Raw genomic sequence first — 20,863 nt, 5'->3', positions numbered from 1 at the left:
GGTGTGTCTGGTTGGATGGAAAATAAGTAAGATCAGATATTGGGTTTATCAATGTATCATTGTCAGAGAAAAATTCATCTTGTTATCAAACACGTTCAAAGTGGATTCTTGTTTCATCACCTGTTTGTGGCAGATGTGCTTGCAGGCAATGTAAATTGCACATGACAAAAGTTGCTGCCACTTTTTCATGCCTAGCCATTAGTGGAGATAGAAGGCACCCTTCACCACCATTCAGGAAATATAAATAAAATAAGATGGGAGAGTTTACCCTTTTCTACCCCTTCCTTAGTTTCTGAAACCATTCTGCAAGAGTTGCATTTCACAGCCTTTCTTGGATGTTGATCATCTGCTTGATGTTTGTCCAGTTGAGTCCCAGACTATATTTCATGCAAAAACTGCATTAGACTGAGTAGATTCACACAGGACACCAAAACATCTTCTATTTAACTATGACAGAATTTAGATTCCTTTTCTATAAAAACATTCCCAGGTCAAATAAAAAATGAAAAGCCACATAATCAATACTAAAAAGCCCACTCAAAGGCAGCATGTCATTTTTCTCTCAGATTGCAAAAAAAAATCAAATTTTTTACTTTTTTCATGGTAGTGTATTTTTTCCTTTGTGTATATTTTTTCTTCTTTTTCATTAACACATATTGTGAACAATAATGGGATTCTGTGTGGTATTTTCATATGTGCATAAAGAAGAATTGATCAAATTCAACCTTATTTCATCTACCTCTCTGCTCCAATCCAGTCCTAAGTAACTTCAGTCTCTAGTAATCACTATTCTACTTTCAGGTTGACTCTTTTAGAGAAAGCACATATGGTATTTGTCTTTCTGTGTTTTGCTTATTTTACTTAGCAGAATGTCCTCCATTTTGTTACAAATGACAGGATTCCATTTTTCTTCATGGCTAAATTATATTTCATTCAGAGCATGTGTGTAAAATATATACCTTTTCTTCATCCACTAATGAAGGACACCTGGACTGATTACATGTTTTAGCCATTAATAGTGCCACAATAAACACATGAGAGTATATACCTCTTTGGTATGCTGATTACAGTTCCTTTGGATAGATCCCCAGAAATTGGGCAACTTGATCATACTATGGATCTATTTTTAGGTTTTTTTTAATGAACCTCCTTACTGGTCCCCATATTAGCTACACTAATTTATATTTCCACCAACAGTGTATAAGAGTTCCCTTTTGCTCCACATCCTCACCAACATTTGTTACTTATTTATTTATTTTGTGGTACTGGGGTTTGAATTCAGGGCCTTCACCTTGAGCCACTCCACCAGCCCTATTTTTGTGGTGGGTTTTTTCAAGATAGGGTCTCATGGACTATTTCCCTAGACTGGCTTTGAACCACAGCAATTCTCCTGATCTCTGCCTCTTGAGTAGCTAGGATTACAGGTATGAGCCACTGGCACCCAGTTTATTTATTTATTTTTAATAATAGCCATCCTTACTGGTGTGGAATGTTATCTCATCATAGATTTGATCTGCATTTCACTGATGGCTAATACATTGAAGATTTTTGCATGTATTTGTTAACCATTTGTGAGCCTTTTGAACTTGATTTTCTACTATAGATAAATTATAGGGTTGAAAGTGTACCATATGTAAGATCCCTTGACTACCATATTAAGGGACAAGATCAGGACTAGAGTTTTGTAAACCTTGAATATTTATTTTAGGAAGAAATAGTATACTGAGTTCATGTACATTAAATAGACATTGCTTCTCACTGAAGATGAGAAATTGCTGTGCAGTGACAGATGTGTCCTGATGTATGGGATTTAGGTTATGCTACTAATCCTACATAAGTCAACAAAGAATTGCCTCTCCAAAGCCAATGACAGCAGAATTTCTCTGTACCACTTGATGCATGGCTCAGGAGAGCATCATATTATAGCGGGTAAGGGCAACATCCCTGGAACCACACTGAGCATTTTGCTTGGCTGAGAGTCATAGTCAAATCCAGGTGGAACAATTATTGTCTCTTACCTGCCTTAAAACTCTAGCCATGGGGAGAATATAGGAGCCCTAGTATAAACCTGTTAGTCAGGAGAAGGATGTGCTTGGTCACTCAAATAGTTTTAGGGGGCTATTTATAATTTTCTTTTGCTTCCTGGAATTAAATTGAGTAAATGGAAATTCTTCCTTAATTTTTATGATCAGCAGCTACTTCCAGGGATCTTTTTATTTTCTTTAATGAGCCCAAATGCTTCTAAGAGTATGCATCATTACTTCACATACTTGTGCTCCAGTATTTTGTCTGAATCTATGTAACATGTACAAGGGGGGAGCTAAATTAACTGAAATGATAAGGTTTCAATTAAGCAAATCAATGTTTTAATTCCATGATAATAGTTATGACACAGAGTTCAAATCATGGAACTGGACCCCAACTAGGTGCTTTGTACACAGTTCCTCACTTACTTTTCATGCAAGTTGCTACACTTACCTATTGCATCTTCCCCCTAGAACCAAAGGATCCTGTTGAACAACTAGGAACTTTCAAACTTAAGTCAGAAACTTAAACCAGAAGCAAGAACTTGAGTCCTTAGTCCTATATGATGGCACCCAGAGGACCGCCTGTACATTCTCCTGCATGGTGTATCACCCTGCTAGATGTCAAATAGTCACTTAACATTTGTTTGTGGAATGAATAAATGGGAGTAATTAGCTCTCTAGAATTAGCCTTCCTCTGCAACCTATATCCACATTTGATGTAGAGAGGATCAAAATATCCTCATTTCTAAGTTTTCTTTAGGATGACAAAATGTCCTGTCAAGAACCCCTCACTCTGATAATAAGCTGGCTCCTGCTGGCTCCAGTTAAATAACAAAGTGCTCTTGAAATGGCTTATTTTCGGTATTTGTTTCATTCGGGAAACAATGTGAGAAAGCTTTGGAAATAAAACATTTCATTTATAAGCTATCCTGCAGCCTACTACTGGTAATTCAGAACTATCATCCTATATAAATTGGTATCATTATACCTTGAGAACATTCCTGAAAAATAATATTTGCAGACCTCTGACTTGCAATATATTGCTCTGAAAGCAAGAATAATACAGCAGCATTTGTCCCCATGGGAGAGTTCTGTTCGGAATTTTGAGGAGAGCAATATGTTAGACCTTTTATAGGATCAATCTTATGAAAAATTAAATGGTTAATGGGCTCTGGGCTTTACAAATGAGATTCTGGCATAAAACCTGCATGGTACAAAGTCCAGAGTGTGTCTTTTGGGAAAGTAAGGGCTAAAAGGAAATCAGAAACCTGACAATTTCTCAACAGATCGAGCCAAATTTTCCATCATTTGTACCTGTGCAATAGCTTCAGCTGTTTTCACCTGTGTTAATCCCAGCCCAGTTGTGGATGAAAATGATAAGCAAAGTTATCACTCTGAGTGGTGAATAAGAATGGGGACACATCAAATATATTACTATGGTGATTTGAAATATTGAAATTTAGAAAAAATATCCAGGGAGGGTGTTAAGATAGAGAAGAGGCAGGATAATTTAGTTGAAGGAGTCTGAATATAAATGCAGCTGCAGATTTGTCTGGAGATAAAAATAGCCCAGAGGAGAAACTGTAAATAGGAGGTAGCTGACTTGAACAAAGGAAATGAGTTATGAGTGAGGCTTTGGGAATAAGCACTGTTCCTGAAACTCTGTGGCACTCCAGCAGTGAGTACATAGCCTGTGTAAGGTTGACACTTCATAAACACTGAATTAATGAGTAAAGAAGGCTACAAGTCAAAATTGCATTTGAGAAGCATTTTAAAATATTTAATTACACTATCTTTGAGCCATTTTAGATTTACAGAAAAACTGAACAGGAAGTATAGTTTTCATGTGTTCCCATCCCCTGCATAGTTCCCCTTTATTAGTTGTGTCTTGTATTATATGGTATGTTTGCTACAATTGATGAGCTGGTATTGATACTCTATTATTAAGTACCATTCAGATCTTATGGCAGACTTACTATTTAAATTGCACTTTTCGTGAGTTTTGATAGAAGTATATCATGTATTCACCTAGGGTTTGTCAGTTTTCTGTCTATGAGATAAACAAATTAAAGAGGAAGAATTTATTTTGGCTCATGGTTTCGGAGGTTTTAGTCCATGGTCAACTGACTTCATTGCTTTGGGCTTGCGGTGAGGAAAGACATCATGGCAGTGGTAGCATATGACAGAGGAGGCTGCTCACCTTGTGAGAGAGACAGAAGGAAGGGGCTAGGGACAAGATATCCCCTTCAAAAACACAGTAACCCACCTCCTCCAATAAGGACCCACCTCCTAATAGCCATTTCATATGAACTTTTCAATGGATTACCCATTGATGAAGTTAGTGCCTTATGGTCACCACTCAATGGCACCAACACCTGGGACTAAGCCTTCAACATAATACATGAGCCACTGGGGCTAATTTATATTCAAACCACTGTATTCTGCAAAACAGTTTCCACTGCCCTTAAAATCCTGTGCACTTAGCCTGTTTATCTCTCCCTCCCCTCTAGCCCCTACCAAACTCAGATTTCTTTTTTTGCTGTTTCTATAGTTTCTCCTTTTCCAGAATGTCAAAAAGATGGGGTCAAGTAGTATACAGAAGACCCTTGGTATCTGCAGGTATATAGTTACAAGAAGCCTACCATTGAGGATAAACTGCACATGCTCAGAATGCATAGTGTTCAATGCTGTACTGCAGATGCTTGATTCATTTTTTTCCCATAACACTGCCCAACTTCCAGTAAAGACAGGGCACCTTTCAACAAATCTCAAATTTTCACTCGATCACTTCAATTAAGCCTGCTCATTTTTACCTTTGGGGCACCATTTATTCTAGGGGGAGACAGATTTTTCACAAAATGAAGGGCAGGGAAACACTCAGCAGATCACACAAAGATTTAAATGCAACTGACCCTAGGGTGGGATTGACTGAGAGCTGCTCTGCATCCACAGAGCTGCAGAATACGCATGTGAGAATTTAAACATTTTGGTTTTGAAATATCTTTGGAGTTTTTGATTTATTATATTTTGAACATGGTTGATCAAAACTGCATGTAATAAATTCATGGAGAAGGTGGGCTTACTGTATTGCCTTATCAGATTGGCTTCTTTTACATAAAAATGTAAGTTTAAGGTTCCTCTGTCTTTACATGGCTTGATCATTCATTTCCTTTTAGTACTGAATAGTATACCATTATTTGGAAGGACACAGTTTATGTATCCATTCACCTCCTAAAGAACATCTTGGTTACTTCCAGAGTTTTGGCGATTACAAATAAACTTGATATACATATTTGTGTGTGAGTTTTTCTGTGGACATAAGTCATCATAGAAGCCATATTTTTTTTACAAGGCCATTTTCACTGCATTTTTCTATGCTAACATACTTTTAAATATACAAAAGGAGAATGCTGTTTGAAAGAAAGGTGTATAGTTGCTTGCCCTTTTGCTCCATATCAATCACAATACAGGAAAGTAAAACCCTCAATTGCCTGCCTGCATTATTTCACCCAGAAGTTGTTACATAAACAAAAGGGGCATTTTTCTTTCAAAGTATGATTAGGGTTTCTAGTGCCTTATTTCTTCTTTCTAGTTCAGCTCATTAAGCTAATTACCATTTTCAGAGAAATAAGCCTTAAATTAGTGTCACAACCAAAAAACTCCACAGCCAAAAAAAAAGCCGAGCACATGGGTGGTTTTTGTAGCTGTATGAGATAAGTCCACAATAAATGTCTGCCTGGTGATGATTGATCATGTAAGACAAATTACTAAACTGGTCCACAGGTATCTTCTTCCTTGGTTCTGAGTTTGACATTTACATATATGATATAGGTTCTAGGAATGTTTATCATTTGAGTTAAAAATTGAGAAAGATTGAACCTACATGAGCCTGTGGCATCACAATCAGATAGCAGAAATATGTCTTGCGACAAATTACTTGAACTTTTTTTTGCATGAGAAATCATTGCTGCCACCACCATGGGGATTTAGAACTGGTCCTTGTTCCTTTTCCTGGAACAAAAAGGCCAAGTTGTACCCTGAGGTGGATTAAGTCTCTTGGCCAGGTATGACCCACCTGCTGGATGAAATGAATCCAGCATCCCACATTTAGTTATTTCTGCTGCAAAAGATACCTAGCATCCCTGCAGGATCATAATTGTTATGGTCATCCTATAATGAGTAAATTAATCTCACCAAATGTTTGGTCCCCATGTCAAGTATGGAAAAGAAATTGATTCTGTATTTATGGTAGTTAGGAGTTGGGGCTTGCATAATTTGAACCCCCCACTGGCCATGAAGGACGGGGTAACTGGGATTTGTTATAAACTTGAAGGGCATGAACAGAAGACTGAGAGGTTAAGGTTAAAAAATGCTTAACAGTCAAACATCAAAAAAATGGAGTCATATTAATGCCAGAGAGATTTCTTCACTTCTATGTTTACTCCATGCTGCACTCTTAATAATAGCCAAAAAATCAACTAGAACTAAGTGTCCATCAACTGATAAATAGATAAAGAAATGTGGCACATGCATACAGTGGAGTACTAGCTGGTCATTAAAAAGAATGAGATCTTGCCATTTGCAACAGCAGGGATGAAGCTGGAGGATATTATGTGAAGTGAAACAAGCAGACAGAGAGACAGTTCCTAGACTGTCTCACTTATATTTGTAATTTTAAAAAGTTGATCTATACAAGTTGGGAGCAGAATAGTGGTTTCCAGAATCTGCAGAATAGGGAGATGGAGGGATGGGGAAGGGTTGGTTAATAGGTACTAAGTTACAGTTAAATAGCAAAAGAAATTCTGAAGTTCTACTGCCCAGTAGAGTGACTATAATAATGATGATGTACTGTGTATTGCAAAAAAAAAAAAAACAGAAAAAAAGATATTGAATGCTTTTATAACAAAGAAATGATCACTGTTTAAGGACATAGATATGCTCACTCTGATTTAAAAATTGCACAACATATACATGTTCCAAAACATTACATGATACCCCACAAATTTAATTATTATGTGCCAATTTAAGTAAATAAATAGATAAATAATAGAGTCAGACTCTAATATAATAATCAAAATCCAACTGTATGTACTAACTTGCTAAACTAAATAAATGGGCAAATAACTATGTAGACCTTTCTTGAAATTAAACATTGAACACTTCTAGTTTCACAATCACTGTCTTCTGCTCTGATGGCCGGTAATAGCTTCCTAATCAGAGTGTGTGTTTCAGCCTTCTTCAGTCTTCAAATGCTTTCTATTTGTTTTCTTAGAAAAAATGGAAAGCTTTAAGTACACACAGAAATAGAATAGTAAATGCACATGTGCTCTTCATCTATATTTAACAATTATTAACTGACTAATCTTGTCTGGTCTTTACCCCATACTCACTTCCCCTCTTATTATATGATTTTGAAAAAGGGTCAATCATATAATTTTCCATCGTACTTCTGTAACCTTAGAAATATTTTTTCTTCTTTGATGCTTTTTTGCTCTTCTGTGATTCTCCCTGGGTCCACTCACTTACCTGTGCAGGGTTTCAGAGCCTATATTTTGTAACCACAGTTAACTCTTGCTGTATGGTTCTCCTGCTTCCTAAATGTTTGAACTTGAACAGGTTACTTGTCTTTTTACAGCATTATTGTTTGTTCCTATGAAATGGAGCTAGTGCTCTACACTCAAATGTTTAGCTATGTTCTAAACAGAGAGCATGCAATACCATCTTCTGTATGAAGGAAGTACTCAACAGATGCTGGAAATTACTGGTTTGGTTGATTTTGTTTTTGCTTTAATGTTATAGTGTTCTTTGGGTAGGTATGCAATGTTAGGTTTTGAGAAAGAAGTTTAAGACAAAAAAAGGAAAATATGAGGAATATTGATATTCATGATGGACCTTTCTAGACTTTGGAATCTACTCTAAGTTTTAAAAGAGGGCATTCACTCTGATACATTTGTAGACATATTTGTTCATAAAGAACAAATACAGCCATGGCCAATGGGGACCTGACCTGGGTGGAAGAAGTAGGTCCTAAGGATGTACCTTTAAAGAGTATAATTTATCCTTGGTTCCTTTGCCTCTCTCTCTTTCTTGCTTTCTCTCCTTCCCTGCAACCATGAGGTGAGCCACTTTTCTCCACAATGCCCTTCTGCCATGATGATTCTGGACCTCACATAGGTCCATAGCAATGAGACCAAGCAACCATGATTGAAAATGCAAGTGTCCCACCTTGAGAAATTAACCAATATTTGAGGATGGCAGCCACTTCCCTTTCTTTCATAACAAATGAACTGATTTACATTAACCTCTTTTCTTTCCTGCAGGGCAGATCTTGAATGTTCTAGATGAGTTGGGACTGGCTAATGATACCCTTGTCTACTTCACATCAGACCATGGAGCCCATGTAGAAGAAGTGACTACCAAAGGGGAAATTCAAGGTGGAAGTAATGGAATCTATAAAGGTAAGAAATACTGGTGAGGATGAGCTCTGGCCTGGCAGCTCAATGATGGGCCATTCATCTTAGAGCTTTTCTATTGTTCTGCTGGTTCTTTGAAATATATAGGACTTCCTTGTGTCCCAGGCATTGCAGACTCAGAAGGCCAAGGTGCCCATTTCTATTATGGTTCTCATAGAGGTTAAATGCCTACATTCCATGTCAAAACACTAGAATGAGGGTGTGGGTCCGTAAATGTAGGCATACCCCCATATTCCCATATGAAGTGATTAAAGCAAGAATTCTTCTACCCTTACTTATGGGTTTCCTATCACTGTTATAACAAATTGACACAAGTTTACTGCTTAAAACAGCACAGATTTATTAAATTACAGATTTAGAACTCAAAAGTCTAATGTGGAGATTCACTGGTCTAAAACCAAGGTGTTGGCAGAACCCCTTCCACCTGTAACCTTGAGGAGAGAATCCATGCCCTTGTTTTCTATATCTTCAAGAGGCTGCATGCATTTCTTGGCTCATAGCTCATGTTCCATCTTTAAAGCAAACAGTATCTGCAACCCCCTACCCACCTCTTCTTTCATCTTCTCATCTCCTTCACTTACTCTGACCCTCCTGCCTCTTTATAAGAATAAAGGCCCTTATGATTATATTTGGTACACCTGGGTAACCCAAGAACATCTCCCCATCTCAAGATCCTAATTACTTCTGAAAAGTCCTTTCTGCCATATTTGTAATGTATTAAAGGGTTCTAAAGATTAGGATTAGGACATGTTAGGTGGACTGTTATTCTGCATACCTGACCTCACAATAGCATCCCCAGCTGATGTTTTATTCTTTCTACTGGATCACTTGAGCATTCCCATGATGGGTCAGGCATCTTGTCACTCAGCCAGCTACTGGCTTTCATAGTGTGCACTCTGTGAATACAGACATATACATCTAATTATAACCTACATGGCCCATTTCACAAGGACTTATGTAAGATACTCAAAAGGGCGTATCTGTACAAAGCAATAGGGTACCCAGTGAAATCTTCAATGGATATTATTTAAAACACAAGAAAAGATTATTCCTCAGCCAATAAAGGAGGGTGAATAGACATAGCCAAGCAGAGGTAAAACTTGATGTTCCATTCTGTGGGGGACTTCTGGATAATCCAAGATATGTGAGAAGTAGAAAAGCACATGACCATCAACACTTGCTAGCGTAAGCAAGAATGTTCGATCATCCTTTTCACTTCTCTGATATGTTGAAGATTCATAGGTTCCTTCGGACCCAGGAAATTAATTTATCCCCAAAGATAGGAAAGGATAATGTATGGAATGCTTTTGTCCATCAATTTGTGTATAAGTATTGATTCAGTGTCTATACTGTATCTGACATGGGGCCAGAGAAAACAGCAAATATAAAATGTACTTCCTGCCTTGAAGGAACTCATGGTTAGCTAATGGTTAGATAAATGATTGTGTGTGTGTGTGTGTGTGTGTGTGTGTGTGTGTATTGGAGGAAGGGGTTGGTTCAAAAGCTTGGGGGAGGAGTTGACCCAGAAGCCTAGGGAAGATCCAGTGGCATTTAATAATGGTGTGTGTACAGGATGCTAATGGTTCACACAGATCCTCATTTGCCAGAGGGGAGTCCAAGTAATGTTTCCAAAGGAAGCAGGGATAGGAAAAACATAGCCCATCACTCTGTGTAAGATCTTTTGCTCTTCTTCCCCTTCATTCTGCCCTCCCTCCTACTCCCAATCTGTAATAGCTCTTGGAATAAGAAGGAGCATATGGTTGGTTCTGTAATCTATCAGGAGTTTAACAAGGTCAGATCACACGGAGCCTGAGAGAGATGAGAGACTTTTATAGTATATGCCACTAATGGCTTATGAAACCTTATGCTCCTATGTACATTTATCTTTTCTTTTTATTGTATTTATTTTTAATTAGCATATAGTAATTACACAAATTAATGGGTGACATTTCCCCACATGCAAAGGCATGGTGCATTGATCCTGTCCACCCTCCTTTTTCCTCTCTCTTCCATCCTCTTAGACCCCTTCTCAGTTCCAAATACTCTAATAGTGTCTTCTACTTTCTATGTCTGGCTTCTTTCTTTTTTTACATTTTTATTATCATATTATTGTACTGGGATATATTGTGACATATGCAAGTTCTTACAATAGATCATAGTTGAATTGGCCATGGCTTATTTCATTTAACATGATAGTCTCTACTTCCATCCATTTTGCTGCAAATAACAGGATTTTATTCTTCTTTATGACTGAATAATATATATATATATATATGTCACATTTTTTGGTGGTACTGGGGTTTGAACTCAGGGCCCCACACTTTCTAGGCAGGTACTGTACCACTTGTGCCACTCTGTCGGTCCTATACTACATTTTCTTTATCTCTTCTTCTGTTGATGTACACCTAGGCTGATTCACAGCTTGGCTATTACGAGTAGTGCTACAATAAACACAAGTATGCACGTTTCTCTATTGTATGCTGATTTCATTTCCTCTAGATATTCTCTTTACATCTTTACGTACACATCTGGAGTCCTATGACATTCTGCACACCCTCAAGGCAGGGACCAATCATATAACTGGTTGCCTGGCTCCTGGTATAAAAGGGTTCCTGTTTAGTGTGTCTGAAAGAACTTCATAGGGCTGCTCATATCACACCCCACCCACTTCCTTTGCATTTCACTGTTATCCCACAAGGCAAGACACACAGTCAACATTCCACTTGAATTAAATGCAGGTACTGATGTGTTTAACATGAGCAATATAGTTCCCATCCTACTTTCCCAAAAGGCTGTCCATTTACCACCTTATTTTAGAGTAGTGAGACATGAAAACTGATATTTCTATATAATAAGAGAAGGCTTTTCCATCTTATTTCCATAAGGCATTTGCCTAGGTGGACAGAGCTGTTTTCATTTTATTTTGTAGATTACACCATCTCTAAGGATGGAGTTGCAGACTGCATTTCATGCACTGATTCCTCCATTCATTCATTCTCTCACAGAATGCCTGTTAGATTCTGAAATAGCTTAGTGGCTGCAGAGGAAGCGCATACATAAATCACAGTAATAGAAGTGGTTAGAAAGTAATATGTTACTTAGGAAAGTTACATATACATTGCTGTGTAGCTGCAGGGGAAGGAGGAATGACCCCCTTGAACAATTCAAGAAAGGCTTATGGAGCACAGGATGAGGTGGTGTTGGCCTTTTGCTTTGACATTCGACTCTTTTGAGATACAGATGGTATGGGTCAGAAAAAGAGTGTCAAGGGTCTTGAGAGATGGTGGGGTACTGCTGTTATCATGCAATCCTAAAAGCATATCAATAGCCTTTCCACCATAGGTTTTTTAGAAATGTATTGAATGTGTTAGAAATGTTTTTGCTTGCATGCTAGAAATACCATCAACCTATGACATTAGATTAGTATCTCAACTGCTACTCTATTGCACAGCTTTATTCTTTTGTCAAACCCAGTTGAAATCAAGTTCGAAGCAAAACATTGTTAAAACACAATGCCCTCAAAGACAGACTAGATTTTCTTCTAGCTCTGGGAGGTGACCAAAGACTTCTAAATGTCATGACATCTTGTTTTCTAAAGCTGAAAACTCAAAGGCACACTCATGGTTTAAGTAGAAACAGAATAACCATGCCATTTAATGCTCTGATCGAAAGAACATCCTTTTCAGAACAATAGTGACTTCTACTCTAAATCAAAATCCTCGAAAAAAGATCTTTACTATTTGAACTCATTTGTTCTCATGCATTCCCAAGTCAAATCTGTATTGTTAATGAAATCTCCTAGTTAATTGGATGAATTGGCAAGGATTAAGTCAATCTATAGAAATAAACACATTATTCCTTTGAATTCCAGAAACATCTCATGTACTCTGCATTTTAAAAATAACAATTTAATATCATGGAGGTAAGAAAGTAGTGAAAACATTAATCATTTCTCTCATTTCTTTATAAATACATGTGTTTGCAGTATGGTTATCCTGTTTATTTTCTTAGATGTGGTTAAATTCTGTCTTTATCAAAAGATTCCAGCTTACAAAGGGAAATTGGGAGGTAGAAATAAGATCAAATATGTATTGTGGATATAATTCTGGTCAAATTTTAGAAATCCTGGCAATAAATCCATCACATAGGAGTTCCTAAAATATTTACCTTGGAAAATCTTGTAAAATACATTTCATGTGTTTTGAATGATGGTATCACCCTAATAAACACCAGGTTCCTAGGAACTAGTCCATCTTACCATTTAAGAATTGAGGACTTATTGATTGTCTCCATTAGAGACACTAGTTAATTTAACCATATGCACATAATGACTTGTTAGAAATTTCATCCAGAGCAAGATAAATAAATAGACAACAAAACAATTCCATATTGTGACTGACCCACCAGAGCTGTTGAAATGTTGAAAAATATCCACATTGAGACTTTGGGACTTGGGGAATAGGAATGACTGGTTAAAACTAAGACAGTTTAAGATTTCTATGCAATTCTCTACTCTCTAGGAGACAGTGATTGTGGCTTTCACTTTGGATCTCTGAAGCCTGCACAGAGATTGTATCTCCCTCTGTCTCCGCAGTAGTGTAGGATGGTTATTGCAAATGCTCTTTATTCTGTACCCTTCATATGCTTAAAAGCAATAGAATGTTATTCTGCCTTAATTCTGGTGGTTGAATAGGAGCTCATGGCAATATCTCTGCAAACTGTGGTTCTGTTATTGAAGGAGCAAGTGGTCCCACCTCCCAGGGTCACTTGTCTAAGTCAGGGTTTAAGCACTTGGGGCTCTGTTTGCAGAGACAGGTGCAGACCAGCTCACGGAGCACACGGGAGCACCTTCTTTACCATGATGGCCAGTGGCTCTGCATCTCACCTGCCTCTCAGTGATACTCTATCCTATCTTTATCTACACATGCATTTTGTTTGATGGCATCCAATCCCGTGACCTCAAACAGTACTGAATGTTACTCTTTCCACATACCTATCCCTGACCCTCCTGGAGTACTGTAGTCCCCCAAATTTCCTGCAAAGTATTGCAAACTGTTTGCTTACAAGCATCAGAAAGTTATTCTGACTCAGATTTGGAAGCTGAAATCTGAGATTAAAGCATCAGTGGGGCCATGCTCCCCCTGAAGGCTCTAGGGAGGGATCCTTCCTTTCCTCTTCCAGCTTCTGGTAGCTCCTAGCAATCCTTGCTAATCTTTGACTTACCAATGTACTACTCTACCTTCACATGGTTTCCTTTCTTTCTTAAAACACTCTATTATCTTCCTGCCTGCTGGGAATAAAAGTCAAACTTGCACCCTAGCAGTACACAGTCCTTTTATGCCATGGCCCTGTTTCACTATCCTCTCCTTCTGGCTTTTTATCAGGCCTTCATAAAATCTTAATGTTGTTCCTACCTCAGGACCTATGAGCTGGCAGTTTCTTCTCTTGGAAAGCTCATCCTCTCACCTCTGCATGGATTTGATCTACTTTGAATTTTTGTTTTTAAATGTTAACTGATGAATAACAGTTGTATATATCTATGGGGACTCATTGATATTATGATTTATGAATGCAATGTTAAATAATTTGATGAAGTTAATGAACATGTGTAGCACCTCAAATATTTGTCATTTTTTGTAAGAACATTTGAAATGTATTCTTATTGATTTTTGAAATGCACAATGTACTGTTATATACCCAAAAGCATATGTACAAATAGGCAACAGACATATGAAAAAATGTTCAATAGCACTAGTCCTAAAAGAAATGCATATTAAAACCACAATAAGATATCACCTCACCCCCATTAAAATGCCTACTGTGAAAAGCATGAAAGATAATGAGTGTTGGCAAGGATGTGGAGAAAAGGAAACCCTTGCTCACTGTTGGTGAGAATGTAAATTAGTGCAGCCATTATGGAAAACTGTATGAAGGTTCCTCAAAACAGGAAAAAGAGAACTACCATATGATTCAGTAGTCCCACTTCTGGATATTTAACCGAAAGATTTGAAATTTGTATAGCTAAGTGACAGCTGCACTCACCTTTTGATTTCAGCATTAGTCACAATAGCCAACTTACAGAAACAAGCTGAGTGTCCATCAGTGGATGAATGGATAAAGAAAGTGTGCTATGTATACAGAATGGAATATAACTCAGCCTTAAAAAATGAAGTCCTATCATTTGTGACAACATAGATAAGCCTGGAGGGCATTATGCTAAGTGAAAAAAGCCAGGTACAGAAAGACAAATGCTGCCTTATCTCACCCATATGTAAAACCTAAAGCAATCAAACTCAAAGGAGCAATGAATGGAGTTGATCTTTTAATCACATTGCATCTGTGTCAGAGCTCCCTGAACCAACACATCAAAAGTCCTTGTCCCCTCTCAATACCTTCTTTATCTGTTTCCCCTGTTACATGTGTAACTTGTGGGAGAAGGGTCTGGCTGCATGACCTATCACTGTATCCCTGTACCTAAAACAGCCATGTGGCAGGTATACAATGCACACTTGCTGTATGACTGCTGAAGCCTTCCCAGGGTTCTCTTCCTTCTGCCTCCTGGCACTCTTCCTGAGTATTTATTCTCTTTTCTCTAAGATACCCTCCCTTAGATGGAACCAGAATGGGTGAAGCATTCCTAATCCAAAAGTCTAAAAGCCCCCAAATCTGAAATCTGAAATCCAAAATTGCAAACTGCTCTAAAATCTTAACAGTTTTGTATGCTAACATGATACCACATGTGGAAAATTTTACACCATGAAACTTCGTTCCATGTGTAAAACTATTTAAAATGTTGCATACTGAACTTTAGGCTATGTGCACATGGAGTGCATGAAACATAATTGAATTTTGTGTTTATACTTGGGTCCCTCCCCAAGACACCTTGTTATGTATATAAAAAGTCTGTGAAATACAAAAAGAAAAGTTCAACATCCAGAAATCCTGAGCCCTTCTGGTCCAAAGCATTTCAGATTAGGGATATTCAAGCTATAGTAGAGTTTACACTGTTGGCCTCTTCCTCATAGTGTGGGATTTCCCACAATTGCAGATGAGAACAGTTAAACTCCTAACTTTGGCTTCATTTCCATTTTTGTTCCACTTCAAGGTCACCCTGAAAGGAGTTTTCCTCCCTCCTTTTCCCTCTGCCTACAGGCAAGCAATAAATGTCAATGGAATGGATAAATTAACTCTACAGTTTCTGCAGAAGTAAGAAAGGGAAATCATATTTTCCTGAGGGTTCTAGAATGTAGACTTACTCTACATGCAGAGAAATGCTTTTAAAATTGTCCAATGCTTGCATGTAAGGCATCTCTCTTTAACCTTAGGTATAGATTCCAAAAGCAACAATTAACATGAGTCCATATTGCTTATGAGTTGCTTCTTAGAATCACTGATTTTGGCATGTATTCGCCTTGTAAAATAACAGGTTTCAGAGAACAATTGGTCTTTTTATTGAGGGAGAAAATAACAGAGGGAGGAGCTCTGGTGGTTTATTAGAAGATAGTTATGTTCAGATTCCATCTTCACATGTTGGCAAACATGTTCATCAGCTTCCTAAGTTGAGAAAAACTGCCCCTTCCAGCTAGCATAACACTTAATGTTCTTGGAGGTATCTCACAGCCTTTCACTTTTGGAAAATTAGACTATCCTCATTTATTTCTTCACCCATTTGGTTCAATTTGATTGACATGCATTCATTGATTGACTACATAGAACATGCCGTCATAGCCTAGCTTCCAGAATCTAAGCAAAGTGTCCAGGGTCTCTGGTCTCTAGTAGCTTACATTCTAATTGTTGAGACAGGGATACAAAGCAATCGTTTCAGTACAGTCACATGCCACATAATGAGATAGCCTAGATTTGTAGTAAGCTATCCTCTCTAGGTTTGTGTATATATCCTGTCTGATGTTTCCACAAGGATTATATCACATATTGATACACTTCTCAGAATTTATTCCTGTTGCTAACGAACATGTGTCATTAAGCAACCCAGCCAGTACAATGGGTATATAAGGGAACTCTTGGCAACAAACAGTACAGTCAACTTGAAATGTAGAGAATTTTCCAGAAAGATATTTGTGGATGTCAGTGGATTCCAGGATAAATTAGACTCTGTTCTCAAGTACTATTGGTACCATTTGGATGATAATACATGCAGAGAATTAATTTATACATATCCCATAAAATTGAACTTAAGAAATAACCATGGGACTAGATTGTAGGAAAATATTATCCGCAGTAGTAGTGGCAGAATGTTTCTCAAAATCAAAAGAGCATGTTATGCAGGCTTTAAGGGTGTATGGAAACTGTTTGGGTATAGGAACTTTACAGACAATAAGAAAGGACAAGGTGTTTAATGGGACACCTATGGAAGGCTCAATTTGACCAAGGTGACCCAACCAAGATATGATTAACTTTAAATTTCAGGCTAATACCCACACATACATTTTTCATTCTTGCAGAAGATATTAAGAAGGAGTTCAATTAAGCATAAAAATAAGAGAAGCAGCTATGATATTGCCCCCCAATATTTAAGGATCTAAATATTATGGGGTAAGGTCAAGGTTGACACCTTCACCCCACCTCTAAATTAAAATTCAATAAATTAGAGCAGGGGTAACCCAATGTGGCCCAACATTTGACTTTTTAAATAAAGTTTTATTGAAACACAATCATGCTTATTTATGGATGTCTTATCCCTGAATGCTTCTTGGATACAATAGCAGAATTGAGTAGTTGAAGAAAAGACCCATAAAGCCTAAAATATTTACCATTTGACTCTGTAGAGAAAAAGTTTGTAAGCCCTAACTTACTTAGCCTTTTAACATATTGCTTAAGTAGTTATCCTTCGTTGTTCAAGCTCTGTTGATTAATCTTACAGTATTCTTCAACTTCTTTATCCTTCATTTGAGTATGACATAAGTAGGTCATTGATTTTTTTTAAATTGCCCTGATAATGAGTGAATAATAGGTGTTAGAATCTGCAAAATATTGCCATATCTCACATCTTAAATTTATGGGTTTTATTCCTTATAGTCCATAAATCAAGACAAGTGTAGAATACAGCATCTTGGAGTAGAATAAATTTAGTGTGGATTTCACTCATCACATTATTCCATATGTTTTGCCTCAATTCAGAGAGTCAGTGTTACCCAAGTGGGTAGACACCCAAGAAGATAAAAATGAAAAATGGAAATATTTTATAAAACTCTACTCTATGCCCAGATCAAGGATTAGAATGACTAGCATATGCTGTTACCATTAAAAGTGATTTGACCTGCTGTGTGGCAACATTCAGAAGGACAAAAATAGAAGCCTAGTTCGGAAACAGCTGTTCCTAACAAGTCTTGGAGTAAATCATGGAAGAATCTTCTCTATGCTTGCCTGGAGATATCCAGAAAATCAGCCATTATCCCTCTGTGATGTGAATATCACTGCAATGTGCTATCAAGATGTTAAAGTGTGGATTTGATGATTACTCCATCAGATTTTAAATTTAGACTGTTCCTTTTTCACTACTCATAAGTTTTCAAAAAAAATCCAGATTCCTTAACTTGATTTTCTTTTCTCTCCCAGATAAAAGATATCCCTTGTACTCACTGTGCCTAGTCAAAGTTATCTGGGTATGTGTGAGCTATCGTTTGAGACTTTAGTTTCATTTTAATATGTCTCTCTGTCCCCTATAGTATTTTCAGCACCCAATTAGAGTTATCTAAGCTATTCTCTGGAACTCTAAGACTTTGAAGAGCAACACCGCACCCTCATGTCTTTGTGTTCTGTATGGAATTTCTTGGAGTTGAGTTATCTGTGGATACATCTGAGTTGTCATTTGAAGTTTTAAATTTCTATATGGCAAGAACTCCATTCAGATGTCTTCATATCCCCTTTTGGGATCTGAGAATCAGTAAAGCCTAGGGATTAGAAGGACAGATTCTTGGAATTCTACGTGGTACCAACAACTACTTGCTGAGTGTTATAGTTTGAATATGAAGTATTCCCCACAAAGCTCGTGTGTTGAAGGCTTGGTCCCCCAAATGGTGGCATTATTGAGAGGTTATTGGATCATGAGGGTTCTAACAGCATCAGTGGGTTAACCCATTGGCTTGGCTGGAGGAAGTAGGTAACTGTGGGTATACTTTTGAAGAGTATCTTTTCCATGGCCTCTTCCTGTCTCTCTCTTTGCTTGCTGGTTTCCATGAGGTGAGCAGCTTTCTTTCACTATATTCTTTTACCATAACGTTTCTGTCTTGGGCCCAAAGCAAACCATGAAACTGTGAGCCTAATAAACCTTTCCTGATTTAATTTGTTTCTATCGGGTACTTTTTCACAGAGACTGAAAGCTAACAAACTCACTTTGTGTTCTGTATAAGATTTCTTAGTACCCAATCAAAGTTATGCCTGATCTGTCCCTTAATATTGCAAGTTTCTATAGGCCAAAACCCTACATTTCATTGTATGCACAGTGGTGATCTGTGAATCAGTAAAGCGTAGTGTTTAGTAGGCAGATTCTTGAAACTCTATCTGGTACCAACTGTTACTTGCTATGTAAACTTGTACAAAATATGCTCAGCTGCTAAATTGGTCATTTACCTTGCAGAGCGATGGTGAGGACTAAATGAATTAGGATAGGTAATGAGCATTAATTGTTCTGGGGACATGCTAATTATTCCTGATAAAAATAAGCCCTTGCTTAATAAATACCTGCTAAGAGGATGAACCATCCAGTGTTCACCCTCTCAGTTCTTGTGACTCCAGTCAACAATAATGATAGTGATGCTTAGGAACAGCAAGCTGTGTTTTCCAAGCCTGATGGGCACATTTTTTGCATATTCCCTTTCTACATAGCATGGCAGGAGGAATGAGAATCCAAGCCATACCATCTGACAAGCAAAGATATTTGCTCATCAACACATGCCTGGGAATGTATGACCATGCTGCATCAATCTTGTTTTCCTGTAGGCAGCATGTGCTTAGATGTGTTTATCATCTGTTGAGCGTTTTTACATTTTCTTTTACTGTGGCTGTTGTAAAAACACTCCTTCTACAGCTTTGGAAGTTTGCATAAGATTATGTTTATTGATACATTTCTTTAGTTTCTGAGTATAGATTATAAGCTACAAGATGAGGCTCATGATGTTACACATAGTGGGTTCAGACCTTCCCAACTGAATACTTTGAGTTTAACAATTTATCGGAAAACTAGCTATGAGTAACACCACACCAGCTTGCCACTAAGTGACTAGACCTGTGGGCCACAAGGACAACCATACCTACACAGTCCTGTGCCTGCATTGGGAGTTCTCCATGAATTTCACCTGGGCACACATTTTCACACTTATTGTCACCATATGGTTATTTATAGCTTGCACTTCTTTTGAGAATTTGAAATCTCTCACAGGTTTCAACATTTCTGGGGGCTCCACAAGAATATTGTTTTTCTTTGAATGCAGTTATACATCAACTCTTGATATCATTAGCCTCATCTCTCATCACCTGGAAGACTGGGGCATTAGCAATATCCACAATGGGGAACATATCCCTTACATTTGACTCATGATATACACAGACCTTGCATAACCTGTGGATCTATGTAGCATTATCTGTTTTTAATAGCCATTCTCACCCACTCTCATGTGGCTCTGCAGTTAGGTATATCCCTGACAGTAACTGGAAGAGCCTTAAGAAACCATCTTAGGCACTGCCCTATGCTCAGTGCCATAGTCCTTCTTAATCCTATGGTTGAGATGTGTCTTTCTGTATTTCTAAATATGGTGGATCCAGTATGCAAACAACTTGACATCAATTCTCTGGCTGGAATGATGATGTGATTCTGAGGAATTGTATAAATTCACAGGTTTCAGAGTTGAACAGTCTGGATTTGTATCTGTAACTCTATCACTTAGACAAATAACCTTCAGCATATTACTTAATTTGCCTCAGCCTCAGATTGTGCATGGATAAAATTCGGAGAAGTAGTAGTACACTTATGGGGTAGATGTTAGGATTAATGAGACAAGATGTGTACTTCAATCCATGTCAGCTAATAGGTGAGCAATTAAATTTAGCCATTATTATTGCCAAGGGACAATCCTTATGCAACTCTGTGATGTAATGCATACTGTTATCCTAACTTCGACCTCAAGAATGCAGAAGCATGTAGTCAACTTGGTAAATATTTATCATATATATTTATATATTTGTTATATGCATATATGTATATATGTACATATATTTTCATGTGTGTACATACATATAATATGGTATATGTGCACACACACATATATATATGTTGTGCATCCCTTATCTAAAATCTGAAATGTTTTAAAATCTGAAACTTTTAAGTGATGACATGATGCTACAAGT

The 20,863-nt window shown here is 37.6% G+C and overlaps 1 protein-coding gene across 13 annotated transcripts in view; it reads left to right on the top strand.

Moving 5' to 3' along the window:
* Positions 1-20,863, top strand: part of Sts (steroid sulfatase) — a 278,787-nt gene that overhangs the window by 132,024 nt on the left and 125,900 nt on the right. For all 13 annotated transcript variants that reach the window (XM_074062830.1, XM_074062827.1, XM_074062825.1 and 10 more), the window contains one exon: positions 8,348-8,485. In XM_074062830.1, the coding sequence (XP_073918931.1) occupies positions 8,348-8,485 (138 nt within the window). The remainder of the gene's footprint in view (positions 1-8,347; positions 8,486-20,863) is intronic.

This window comes from Castor canadensis, chromosome X (genome assembly GCF_047511655.1).
Source record: "Castor canadensis chromosome X, mCasCan1.hap1v2, whole genome shotgun sequence".
NCBI lineage: Eukaryota > Metazoa > Chordata > Mammalia > Rodentia > Castoridae > Castor > Castor canadensis.
Note: the sequence above shows the minus strand (reverse complement) of the source record. Positions and strands in the feature narration are given on the sequence as shown.